This window comes from Phoxinus phoxinus (genome assembly GCF_949152265.1).
Source record: "Phoxinus phoxinus genome assembly, chromosome: 1".
Taxonomy (NCBI): domain Eukaryota; kingdom Metazoa; phylum Chordata; class Actinopteri; order Cypriniformes; family Leuciscidae; genus Phoxinus; species Phoxinus phoxinus.
The window spans coordinates 44913701-44926895 of record NC_136876.1 but is presented as its reverse complement, the minus strand read 5'-3'; the positions used below and the strand labels follow the sequence as shown (position 1 = coordinate 44926895).

Here is a 13195-nt window from a genome sequence, read left to right as displayed (position 1 = left end):
AAATCAGGACCGCCATTGACTACCATTATAAAGCTTGGAAGAGCAATGGTATTTATTAATATAACTCATTATTAGGGCTGGGTATCGATTCAGATGTTTCGATTCGATTTCGATTCGCAAGCTCTAAATTCAATTCTCGATTCTAAATTTGATTTCCGATTCGACTCCATGAATATAGATTTAATACAAATCCTATATTTATTTATTTTTTAAACGGTGAACATTAGTTTACAAGTGGTTAATTAATAAAAATAAATTAAGAGCCACAAAACTGTATATTAAACATTTTATTTTAGGTACACTTGCATGGGTACAGTAAAACCCAACTTCAAATGCATACAATGAATAGACAGGATGTTGATGCAAGATGAAGAATGTATGCTGAAATTTGGACAAGTCAGAACAGTCGCATGCCTTGATCAAACCGGATCAGATTATTTTATGTTTAAGAGAAAACTAGCATTGTCTGTAACATGGAGGCTGCAAGCCTATGAACTGTAGGAAAACTAATACTGGCTTTTGGGTGATAGATAAATAAATATGGGGAATTTTTTTTTTTTTTTGGCCTTTGAGAATCGATTTTGAATCGACTACATTTTAAAAATCGATTAATCGAAAATCTTTTTTTTTTTTTTTTCCAGCCCTACTCATTATATCCTCCTAATTTTATAAGAAAGTCATATACAGCTAGGATGGCTTCAGGGTGAGTAAATCATGGGGTGATTTTCATTTTTGGGTGAACTAACCCTTTAAAACAAAGAAAAGAAGCAATGTAGGAGGATGGTTAGCATGTTTAAACAGCGGGAAACTCAGTATATTCGTCCAAAAGATCAATTCTGATTTGAAGCTTGTAACATAACGCGCACATCAACCCGATCACTTTATTTGGTGTTCATGTAAACTAGTACGTTCAGATTCATTCAACAAACGGTGTCCCATGTTAACGTAGCTACTATCAATGGTGTGCTTTGAATGGCTGGTGTGTAGCTGTAAATGTAGACCAGACTTTATGCCGATAGTCAGGACTGGTTATGCAAGACCTTGAAGCCACTAAGTTAGTCAGAATGAGGCTTCCCATCTACACACCACCCTGGTGAAGTAAAAACAAAAAAAACAATGGTACAGAATTCATGTCGGTGAATGGAAGACAAAAGAAACGGTCTGTTCTGAACACTTTAATGTTGACACAGGTGAACAGTAATCTCCAGATAAGTACAAACAGGTGAAGACAGAAGCAGCATTCTGGACCAGCGCATCAAGCCACTACTTTGCAGGCGATGTCACCAAAGAAAACAAACGAAACAAGCGTGTATAAAACAGTGCAGTGATGCATGAGCACATCCTCTCTCGTGTGAACACTGAGGTCAGACTACACCTGGACCGGAAACTGAGAGCTGAGATTTAGGTTCACTCCAGATCGGTCCCACTACAAATGCACCTCCTGACTTTCTTTCCCTTAGGTTTACGCATCGAGAGCAGCTTGTGGTCGTCAATACTGGAGGCACAATCTATGGTGTTGGTCATTTTTCTGTAGAATAGTTCAACACGTGAGATCTGTTAGTGAAATCAGACTTTTTTTTAAACCTGGCAAACCACAAGCAAAGGGCACATTCTGCAAACGAAGCACCGGCCGTCTTAGGAACGGATTTGATAACTGAACTCAGCATCAAGGTTCACGATCTTCTACTGGCCTTCAAGGTTGGTCCATCCTGAATTGAGCCAATCGAACGAGGCAGAAGATGTGACCGCCAGTCCCTTGAGGGAGCAAGAGTCGGTAAAGCACCTTGGCCTCTTTAAGGACAAAAGACTTGAGAGTGAATTTAAACGTAAGATGCTAAAAAGGCAGCTCCTCAAATGTCTTGCTACAGGAATCACTTTTAAGGCCACATGGCGATGAAATGGTTAAACAAAAAAACCCTACGCCGTTAGAGCAGGGCAAGGCTGATTCTTAGTACGGCTCCCCTAGTGGACTGGATGACGAACCCTACGTAGCTAAAACCAAATATTCGGACACGCACACATTCACACCGAGACCTGCTAACAGTTACCCATGCTACACTAACCCTAGGCTCATCTCGAAGGCATCGGACACGTTCCCTCTGGGCAAAGGCAAACTTGAGTTATGAGGGAATGCCAGTGGAAAAACACCTTCTCCCATTACACTCATAAAGGCAGATCATGGTTAAAAAAAAAGAAAACGAGGAATGTCAGAAAAAGGAATGACGTGGGATAAGCGGGGAAGGGTTCGGGACACGAGAGGGAAGACGTGAAGATTACTAATAACATCCATGTCTAAAGTATCCATGAGTTTTTTTTTTTAACATTATTTTTTTTTTTTTCCTCTTGGTTTTTACTTTTATATACAAACAAACCAAAACACAAAATATGGATTGTGCACGTTTTTGTTTGTTTTCACATATATATTTCATGAAAAGCCTCAATACTCATTTGGGAGGGAAAGAGGGAATGTGGAGGAAGGGATTGAAGATGGGGAAGTGGACGGAGTGAGAAAAATCCTTTTCCTTTGAATCGGTTAATCCAGGACTATGATGTTGATGGTGGTGGTGGTGGTGGTGGTGATGATGGAGGGAACTGGAGGAGGTTGGAGGGGAAGAAAGGGAGTGAGGAATTGGGTAGGAGGATGGCAAGAAGGAAAATGGGGGTTCGGAAACAACTCAATCTTTCCAGTCCTTCTTGATGTTGAGGTTCCATTCCCAGGACAGGTGGTCGTGCTTGTCGTCGTCAGTGAACTTGGATTTAATGTTGTAAGTGCCCCGGGCCAGCATGCCTTTGGGCGCCTCCTCCAAGGGTGTCAGGAACTCGTATTCATCCGGCCGGGGCCCATAACTGCCCACCATGTAGTCGGACTTGTCAACTGAACACAAGAAACGGGTGAAGAGGTTTAAATTAAATGCTATATTAATTCATCGTCAGTGAAGGTTAGAGCAATCAAATGTTTCAACAAAAATAAAAAAACATTGATTGAATGACCCCAAAATTCAAGATATGGTGGCAAAAATGCCCTAAATTTTACATTTATAACATGATAAAGCAAGAGTGACGTTCTTCCCAAATATTAGCGTGATTGCAAACGAGATATTGATCTTATACAGTTTAATAAACAAGTTGTTAATACTGGGTTACGTTTTAGACAAAATTCTCAGTTTGTTTACTTTTTTTTTTTTTTTGGAAACGAAAAGAAAAGGCCCAGCAGAATCGTTGTGTGTCTCTAAGAAACATGCAGGGGTGTTGAGTGTTACTGAATGAATCCATGTAAACACAAACACACTTGTAAAGAATCAGGCGAGTCAATGATTCAATCATGTTCCTGAATGAATCCGCCATTTGAATTAATTGGTTAAATGAATGATTCGCTCATTAATACAGAGACTTTCCGACACATTCTGGCGGTTTTAGTTTCCCTGTTTAAAGTATCATTCATTTTTTTTTATATTTCAATGTTCATTTCATATATTAATCTCATAGCTTTATTTGCAGTGTAAATGCATTATGCAATAATGCAATTAAATGTATCTAAATGCCACATATGGATTTAATTTCCAGTCAAGGTACCAGCTCAAAAGCACACTGCAAAAGATTTTATTTTTATCGTCAAAATCCCCCCAAAAACATTATCATTTTCAAAACAAGTTATCATCAAAAAATAAATAAAAAAACACAATCATTTTCAAAAAAGTTATCAAAATCCCCCCAAAAACATGATAATTTTCAAACAAGTTATCAACCCCCCCCCCCATTTTTTTTCAAACAAGTTATCATCAAAATCCCCCCCCAAAACATGATAATTTTCAACAAAGTTATCGTTGTCAATATTGCACCCTGATTATAATGCATTTAATACTGTTTTATTAGAATGTATTGTTATATTGGTGCATATAAATAAACACAAGAAAGAATGATATTTGATTATTTTAAACTAGATTTTACTGCGTTTTAACACTTATACTACAATGGGATATACAATGTGTGTGTGTGTGTGTGTGTGTGTGTGTGTGTGTGTGTGTGTGTGTGTGTGTGTGTGTGTGTGTGTGTGTGTGTGTGTGTGTGTGTGTGTGTGTGTGTATATCATTATTTGCATGGCCTCTATCAAGCATACATGGGTTGGTTTGTTGGAGAGAGAGGAAGGCTTTTCTTGTTAAATAAAGTGAAATCCCACCAGACGCCACAGGATTTACACAACAGCAATCCAAGCCCTATCCAACTCCCCAATATCTAATCACCTAACCAATATAATATAATGCACAAACCCCTTTAAAAAAATATGTGAACCGTATATAATAATTTCACTCCAAAATGAAAAGAAAAGTCAAGCAATGAGAATATGCTGTTGCTTGAAAGAAAATGAAGCTCGTTACAAAATGTTTCGCTTTGTGCTGCCAAATGCTCATGAAAAAGTCACGAGTAAAATAAATACAATGATTTAAAATTGAAAGTATTACAGTATTTATGCATCATAGTAGTATTTGAAGCACTGCATTTTTTTTTTCCAGAATCCAAAATAAATCAATAAAACGAGAACCTGGAAAGGAGCGTTTTTTCTTTTGTTTTGATTTGCGGTGTGCAAAATGCAAAATGTTGTAATTGTGAAAGAACACTTACTCTTCACCCCTTTCCTATAGGTCTGCTGTACATACTTCAACCCCGACACGATCTCTTTGTTGACCTGTAGACAGACGTAAACACGATGTCACCGGTGAACAGGAAGCATGTTTGCATGTGCAGTCGGTACACAATGTGCCAGTGTTTATCCCACAGCAGATTTAGTCACGCCGCTATGGCGTAATGTGGAAACACAGGGCAACCAAGCTTTAAATAAGATGATAGAAGAATTACCGGTAATTTACCGGATTATCAGACAGACACTAATACATGGTGATGAAATATTGAGGTATTTTACTGGAAATTCAGTCATGTGACTTCTACTGTACACAGTTAATGTGCCATGAAATTGTGCCACCGTGCTAGAAGTTGTGTGATACCGTTCATCCCTGTTTAAATGTTTCCTGTTGAGATCATCTGACCTTGAAGCTGATCTTTATCCTGTACTCCACTGCCTCCTTCAGCACGAACGACTGCTTCTTATAGGACTCCAGATCGCCTGAGAGAGGAACACACACACGCTGAAGATACTACAGCAAACACCAGTACATACATTAATATTCCTCACAGCAGGCCTCAACCAAACCATAAAATACATCAGTAATGTCCCTTGTGAAGTCCCTCTGTGGTGAAAATCAAGGTTTTAATGTTGTTTATACGACTATGTGGTGTTTTTAATATGTGTAAATTCATAAGTGGACAGCATTGCTGAGTATGTTCTCCTTAAAACTGCAAAGACAGTCTCAAAAACACGGTTTGAAATCGCTGGTGTTTCTGACGTCACACACTACCTTGTAACCAATCAGATCAACGTGTGATCGTCCACCAGTGGATCTCTGCGCTGAGTGAGTGAGGGGAGGCGGGGCTAATTTACATATTCATAGAATCGCGTATACTAAATGAGGCAAGGGTGTCGAGTTACATTCACGTTTTTTTTTTTTAAGGAAGGGAAAAACATTTACATGTGTCATTGTGGTGACACAAAATTATTGACTACGGGGGGACTTTTACTTTTACTAGGTCGATAACAAGACGGTCTAAATGAGACTACATAGGTTATCTATTTGTATTACATGGCTTGGTTGAATTATAATGTAGATTGCGGTCTGTTATATCTTGATAACACACCGCTGCTAAGTATAACACACGGTTGCCATGAAAAACAGAGCGTTGCCATGGACACAGGATTCTAACCGTAGAGACGGAACGGACCATTTTCTTTAGCGGAAGCCACATAAATCGTTTTTAAATCAATAAATTCCTTTTTAAATCAATATTTTGAGTCAAATTATTGATTTATTTGGTAGGTAGCCATGTAATAAGCGGGATTATGTATAGCGAGTTGGTCGTTATAGCGAATACAACTCCCTCCGCTTTGAGTCGGGCTCATAATCAGCCTGACGGGAGTTGTGTTCGCTATAACAACCGCCTCGCTATACATTATGCCTTACATATCAGACATCCTGTTATATTGGCATTGGCCATTAAAAAACATGTATCCGTTGACCACTAATAATGTAAACATGTAAAAGAAAGTGTGAAGGTTGAGCTGGCGTTGTCAGGTGTGGTACGAGCTTGATTGTGAACGACACACTGCAGTTGAATCATGTTTCCAGCAGATGGCTGCAGGACACACACACACACACACTCTCTCTCTCTCTCTCTCTGGCTGCTGTGCTTTATCTGGGTCATGTGACCGTAAGATTACCTCGCACCACAGGTTTGGTTTGGCTTAGTCATAACTTAAACAACACTCACTAATAACGGCATGATTATGTCCAAGAGAAACGAGCTCAGACTATTACATCACACAACATGTACATTGTTGTGATGCGATTATATAAATAGGGTATTTGAAGAAGTATACATAGTATAAATGTATTAAAATTACAGGTTTTTATTTTCAAAACAAATTTGTAATGTGAATACAAACCTCGTTGTTTGAGCTTTTATTTAGTATAATGAACATGTTTGAGCTTTCGCTTCCCATATTTGATGTGCACTGATGAATACCATTAAAATGTACGACTCGATTCATATCGATTACTTTTCCGATGTCTTTGTGAACTTTTTGGAAGCTTGATTTTATTATTGCGTTTCCACGGATGGACAAAAATGCTGAGGTTGAACTAAAGTCTTCTGGGTTTGGAACGACACGAGGGTGAGATGACAGAAATTGTACTTTTGGGTGAACTATCCCTTTAAGAACACAAGTGTGCTCTACTCACCTTGCAGGTCAAGGGTCAGCGGGGCGGGAGCCGTCTCACACATAAGAGTTAGCCGTGTCACCTGCACGTTGGGAACGGCGGGATCTGCAAAACGAACAAAAGACACAAGAAGATGACGTCGATTGACATTTGTACATCCAGGGCCTGGATTTCATTTCAGAAAATGGCTGATTTTTTTTTCTTATTTGAGGCGGGTAACATTTTAGACATGTTTTAATTTACCTAAATGCTTGCTCACTCAATGTGTTTGTGTTTTTACAGCACATTTTAAGAGCATCTTGCAAATACCCCCCAATGCATGTACACATTATGTTCCTTTTTATTTATGAAACTGATGCAATTATGTGCTGAATAATATTTAAGCGCACACCTTGGGTTCAAGATGTTCCTATGTGGTCATTTTCATTGCGCAAAAGCATTCACACAGCACACGAGGATTTGACTTCAAACTTTGAATTCAGTTTGAAAACTGGAAAAACAGTGCAGTCAAGATTCACTGTGTTGATCTCCACACCTCAACCAACAGGCCAAACCGACTCTCACTCTTTTTGGCAAGCAAGCGCTCATTCTGATTATGGTCTTGACTTGTAAATGTGGTTACATTCACACACGTTGTTCATTGTATTCATATTTTACACACTAAAGATGAATGTTGTGCAACCGGACCAAAATAAAAAAAAAGAGAATAAATTATACATTGGTTCGCTTAGCGTTCACGCTGTCATTTTTAACACCGAACCTAAAGATGCAAAAGGATATACGTTCACAACCTGATTGTTCAGGTTGAACCTAAACGCGCTGGTTATATGTGTGTGTACGTATATATGATGGTATTCTGACCAGCTGAGGACTCAAAAAGCTCCACGTTTGCACACACAAATAAACAACCCGCACCCGACCGACGTTTTCAACTAACCCGCCCGCAACTCGGACCGCAAAAAAAACAAAACAAATATTGTACCCGACCCGCGTTCTTTAAAAGTAGTAAATGCTCATCGTAGCGCCATTGGGCCATAGAGGAACTAGGGGTGCGGCCACATTTTTCTGAATGCTGTATGATATCGCCAAGTGTTATGTAATAAAGGCTTGATTGATTTATTTATTTATTTCGTTTCATTTTCTTACCAATTAAGAGATGCTGCATGTGTTTATCCAGTCTAATCGAAGTGTGCGTCTCTCCCCCGGACTTTCCCAACAAAAACCCTCTCAGAAAATACATAAAACTGACATTACTGAGCTATATGCGTTTGAAAGTAGCCTATTAAAATGGCCCAATGGCATTGCTCAGTTCAGCGTGTTGGGAAATCGGGCATTTTGTCCCGCGTCAGCATTTATTCAAAAGTTAATAACGCGCTCAACATTCAAAAGGTAAATAAGGATTTCCTACTTGCATCTCTAGAACTGAGCTTGTGCGTCATCCTCGCGCCAGTTATTCAGCCAATAAAGCGTAGGCCTATGTATTTCATTGAAAATTGTGTCTAGTACATATAAATTAAAAAGGTTTAACCCATTCATGCCTAAAACGCCGGCTAAAAAAGGCCTTTTTATGCCCGAGTACTTTTCTGTAAATCCCCTCCCAAAACCTAAGGGTTTCCAGAAATATTTTTCAAAGCCTACTAAAATCTTAATTTATCAGGCTCTATAGCAGATAAAAACATGGAATAAAAAGCATTTGAGAGCTTACTTCTTTGGCTTTCAACTTGACTGGCCATAACCTTCAACTGCATTTAAAAAAAAATCTTAATGGTGACTACACACAGATGTGTGATGCGGTCTTAAAGGTAAACACACACAGATGTGTGATGCGGTTTTAACGGGTTAACTGGCATCTTTATTTAAAACGACCCGACCGACCGCGTCCCGAATATCATTAAAAATATTTTTGGATGACTCGTAACCGCGGGTGACCGCAGGCACCTGCTCATTTTGGATCAACCCGCGCATCGCTGGTGTGAAGACGTGGTTTTGACGCCCGTACTTAACCGTGATGGGTAACGTCGCCACTATGATGAGAAAAAGCAGATATGCTTGAGCATTCAGTCCTTTTTAGGGTCACATCCTGTGACATCACGTCCTGTTTTTGGCTCGTTCACATGTCTGTGGTCCGTGTCGTGTTCATATTTCATTTCGAAACGCACCAGAGTTCGTTTGGAAGCGGGTCAAGAAGACCCATCTTTTCAGCGTCACGGCCCAATTGTTGGGTGGCACCAGGGTTCGAATTAGGGCTTTAAACGATTAATCGAATCCAAAATAAAAGTTTGTGTTTACATAATCAATGTGTGTGTATTGTGTGTAATTATTTTGTATATATAAATATAAATACACACACATGTATGTATATATTTAAGAAATATTTGCATTTATATACTGCATATATATTTTTATATGATTTATGTTATATATAAATATAACTATTATATATAAATAACACATTTTTCTTAAATGTATACATGCATGTGTATTTATGTATACAAAATAATTACACACAATACACACACACTTATTATGTAAACACAACATTTTATTTTGGATTCGATTAATCGTTGACAGCCCTAGTTCGAATGTCAGCGTCCACACTTACTCAAAGTAACAGCGGCTTCGTTTGAAATGAACCAAACATGCCAAGTGTGAACACACCCTAATATATTCGCTAAACTTGCGTGCTAGTGAATAAATGTTTGTGGGAATTTCCCACAAGGAAACTAGAAGCGTAACTCGTGGGAATGAGTAAAATTATGTACAACACACCAAATTCAGGCCCTGATATCATAGAGACTAGGCGGTCAGAACAGTAAACAACCACAGAGCAAATTACCCATAATTCTCACGCAACCACAGAACCAAGAACTCACTGGAATGTTTCTCACTTGTGACGCATACGATTAACAACACAAAGTAAAATGTTAGATAAACGGCATTTTCTCATAACCTTCACCAGAATGAAGTCTAATTTGGAATAAACAATGAACTTCACTTGAAATGTTAAAATAACGAATCCTATTCCGGATTACAGAGACGCTGACAGCTAGACTTCCTGAGGAATGTCAGACGACGACGAGATCTTCCAGAAAACACTTTTTTGTTTGGTTTGAGCAGCTCGACCTCTGGCTCCACTAATCAGGGCGGGTGTTTAGCCGGGTGTATCTGGGAAAAACAAACTTTTGCAAGTCCATTTGCTGCCGCTAGTTCTATAAGCAACTTCACAATTGTGTTTAAAAGTACGACCAATATCCCAACAACTGACGTCCACGTAAACGCAGGAACTACGGAAGCACACAGCTGGAGATTATCACCATCTCTGATGTCTGTGTGGTGCTTTGGTCACTCTACAGTAGGCAATGAGATGAGAAAAGCTCTTCAGGTGAAGGGATGAACCGTAACACACAGGGTTATTGTAATGGCGGACGTGAACTCGGTTTTGAGAGACGGCGCACGAGGACAGCAGACGTTAACCAAGAGTCTGCAGCTCTAGCCCAGAACAACGTGATTCACCCGAGGAGGACACATTCCTGGATCCACATTATCTGATGGTCCTGGAAACCAACACGCGTATCTGGAGGAGAAATCACATGCTGAATATTTATCAAGCTACGGTTCAATACGTCACGATGCAACGCAATATCTGAAGTGGATTGCGATGGGAGCTTCAGCAATCGAGAGAGAGGAGAGTTTAAAGCACTTGCGCTTAGAAATGTACCTTCTGTAACCGTGTTGGTTTCGTGTGATTTTTAATAAACTTGTAAAGCATTTTCAAAAAAAAATTCAGTTCAGTGCCTCTAAAAATATCATGTTTTTTAATCATAAAAAAAAAGGCAATAACATTTCCCTGACATATTCAAAAGTTTGGGGTCGGTATTCATTTTTTTTTTTTAAATGTTCAACATAAAAAAGTCTCATGCTCACAAAGGCCGCATTTATCAGAAATACCGTAATATTCTGAAATGTTACCATTTTAAATAATATAAAAATATTTAAGTTTAATACTTTTAATATATTTTATAAATGCGATTTATTGTGATGCAAAGCTGAATCCAGTCTTCAGTGTCGTGTGATAAAAATCTCTTCTAAAACTGTAAAAATGTTATGAATCATTTGTATTATTATTTTGTTATGAATAATAATTTTTGTTTCAGTCATGAGGGTCCTCTCCATCAGTCTGTCATATAAGCTACATAAAGTAATGAGGAGAACATTATAATATTGTGCTTTTAATGGCTTTTAATGGTGAGACTTTTGTTTTTGTAATCAGGTTCTCAGAAATGATATAATAATTTGGATTTTGATTTATCAGCCAATATATCGATTATCGTTTTTTAAGTATAAAGAATTATCGGTATTAGCCGAATATTTTCATATCGGTGCATCAGTAAATGCAACTGAAGTATTTTTGAATGCATTAATACAACAAAAAGGGGGTGAAAAGGAGCATCATGTGAATCAAGACACGTTTTACATGTTTCCATATTTCATGGGGATTGTGTAATGATTTTTATTCTGTACAAACTCAACACACCACTGGCACTAAGTGTGATTTATAAGACGTTTTCCTCGTGGGGACCAAAAATAAAAGTCCCTACCAGGGTATTGCCATCTTTGTGGGGGTATTTTGTCCCTATAATATAGTTATCAGAACCACCCACCCACCCACCCACCCACCCACCCACACACACACACACACACACACACACACACACACACACACACACACACACACACACACACACACACACACACACACACACACACACACACACACACACACACACACACACACACACACACACACACACACACACACACACACACACACACACACACACACACACACACACACACACACACACACACACACACACACACACACACACACACACACACACACACACACACACACACACACACACACACACACACACACACACACACACACACACACACACACACACACACACACACACACACACACACACACACACACACACACACACACACACACACACACACACACACACACACACACACACACACACACCTGTAGTGCATGCCAAGACATACTAATCATATAAGCTAAAAATTAAAGCGTGTTGAAAGAAGAGCAGGTCCATGTGATGAATGTGTGTGTGTGTGTGTTTTATGAGGACACAAATTTGTATAATGACGTGTATTAAACTGGTATTACAACTTAAACGTGGTTTATGAGGACATTTCATGAGTCCTCGTAATTCAAATAGCTTAAAAAAACATAAAAAAATTATGTTTTATTAAAAACACAGAATGTTTCCTGTGATGGGTAGGTTTAGGGATAGGGGCAGTGTAAGGGGAGAGAGTATACAGTTTGTCCAGTATAAAAACCATTACGCCTATGGAATGTCCTCACAAGTATAGCAAAAGAAACGTGTGTGTGAGTGAGTGAGTGAGTGAGTGAGTGAGTGAGTGAGTGAGTGAGTGAGTGAGTGAGTGAGTGAGTGAGTGAGTGAGTGAGTGAGTGAGTGAGTGAGTGAGTGAGTGAGTGAGTGAGTGTGTGAGTGAGTGAGTGAGTGTGTGAGTGAGTGTGTGAGTGAGTGAGTGAGTGAGTGAGTGAGTGAGTGAGTGAGTGAGTGAGTGAGTGAGTGCGTAGAAACCTTCATCAAACTAGGCCAGAGCAGAGAGAGAGAGAGAGAAAGAATGAGAGAGCGACACACACACACACACACACACACACCTGCAGCAACACTGCAGTTGCCCAGCAGCGCCTCCTTGTACTTGCGGAGGCTCTCGTCATGCTGGTCGAGCTCCTGGATCTCCTGAAGGCTCTTCTGTGCCGGTGGCTTGTAGTTGACAGCCTCGCTCTGCTCGTTCTCCGCTGCGATAGCGGCCAGCTGCTCTGGTGTGGGCTCCTGCTCGGCCATGATGCACAGCTGGAGGGAGACCGCAACAGGGTTAGGCGAGAGGAGACACACCTGCCGCAAACATCCACAGCAATGGAGATCTGACCCACATAACGTCATGTGATCAGGTCCTCCAGCGTGTTAATTTTTAATAACATTAATGGATTTGAAATGAATTCACCCCACAGCACACAGCAACGGAAGCGGACTAATGTGGGCATCTGTAATCAGCACTATTGCATTAGCGGTCAAAGCCAATTACAGCAGGGACTCACATACACTACACAGCGCCAAGCCTGTTTTTAGGCTGATTCACGGTTAAAAATGATATATATAATTGCCCGATTTATTCCAAATGTATGCAAGTTATGTAATGTATACTAGAGTTTTATTTAAGTTCATTTATGCTCACCAAGGCTGCATTTATTTCATGTAAAATACAGTAAAAACAGCAATCAATTTTACAATTTAAAAGTTTTC

General features: G+C 39.5%; 1 protein-coding gene across 1 annotated transcript in view; it reads right to left on the bottom strand.

The window, feature by feature from the left end:
• Window positions 1-1162: 1162 nt before the first annotated feature.
• arhgdia (Rho GDP dissociation inhibitor (GDI) alpha) overlaps window positions 1163-13195 on the bottom strand; it is a 38675-nt gene continuing 26642 nt past the window's right edge. Inside the window, exons 2-6 of the mRNA XM_079630708.1 lie at window positions 12550-12745; window positions 6849-6932; window positions 5043-5119; window positions 4621-4684; window positions 1163-2875 (exon numbers count right to left, since the gene is read on the bottom strand). Of these exons, the coding sequence (XP_079486834.1) occupies window positions 2676-2875; window positions 4621-4684; window positions 5043-5119; window positions 6849-6932; window positions 12550-12736 (612 nt within the window). The 5' untranslated portion in view covers window positions 12737-12745 and the 3' untranslated portion in view covers window positions 1163-2675. The remainder of the gene's footprint in view (window positions 2876-4620; window positions 4685-5042; window positions 5120-6848; window positions 6933-12549; window positions 12746-13195) is intronic.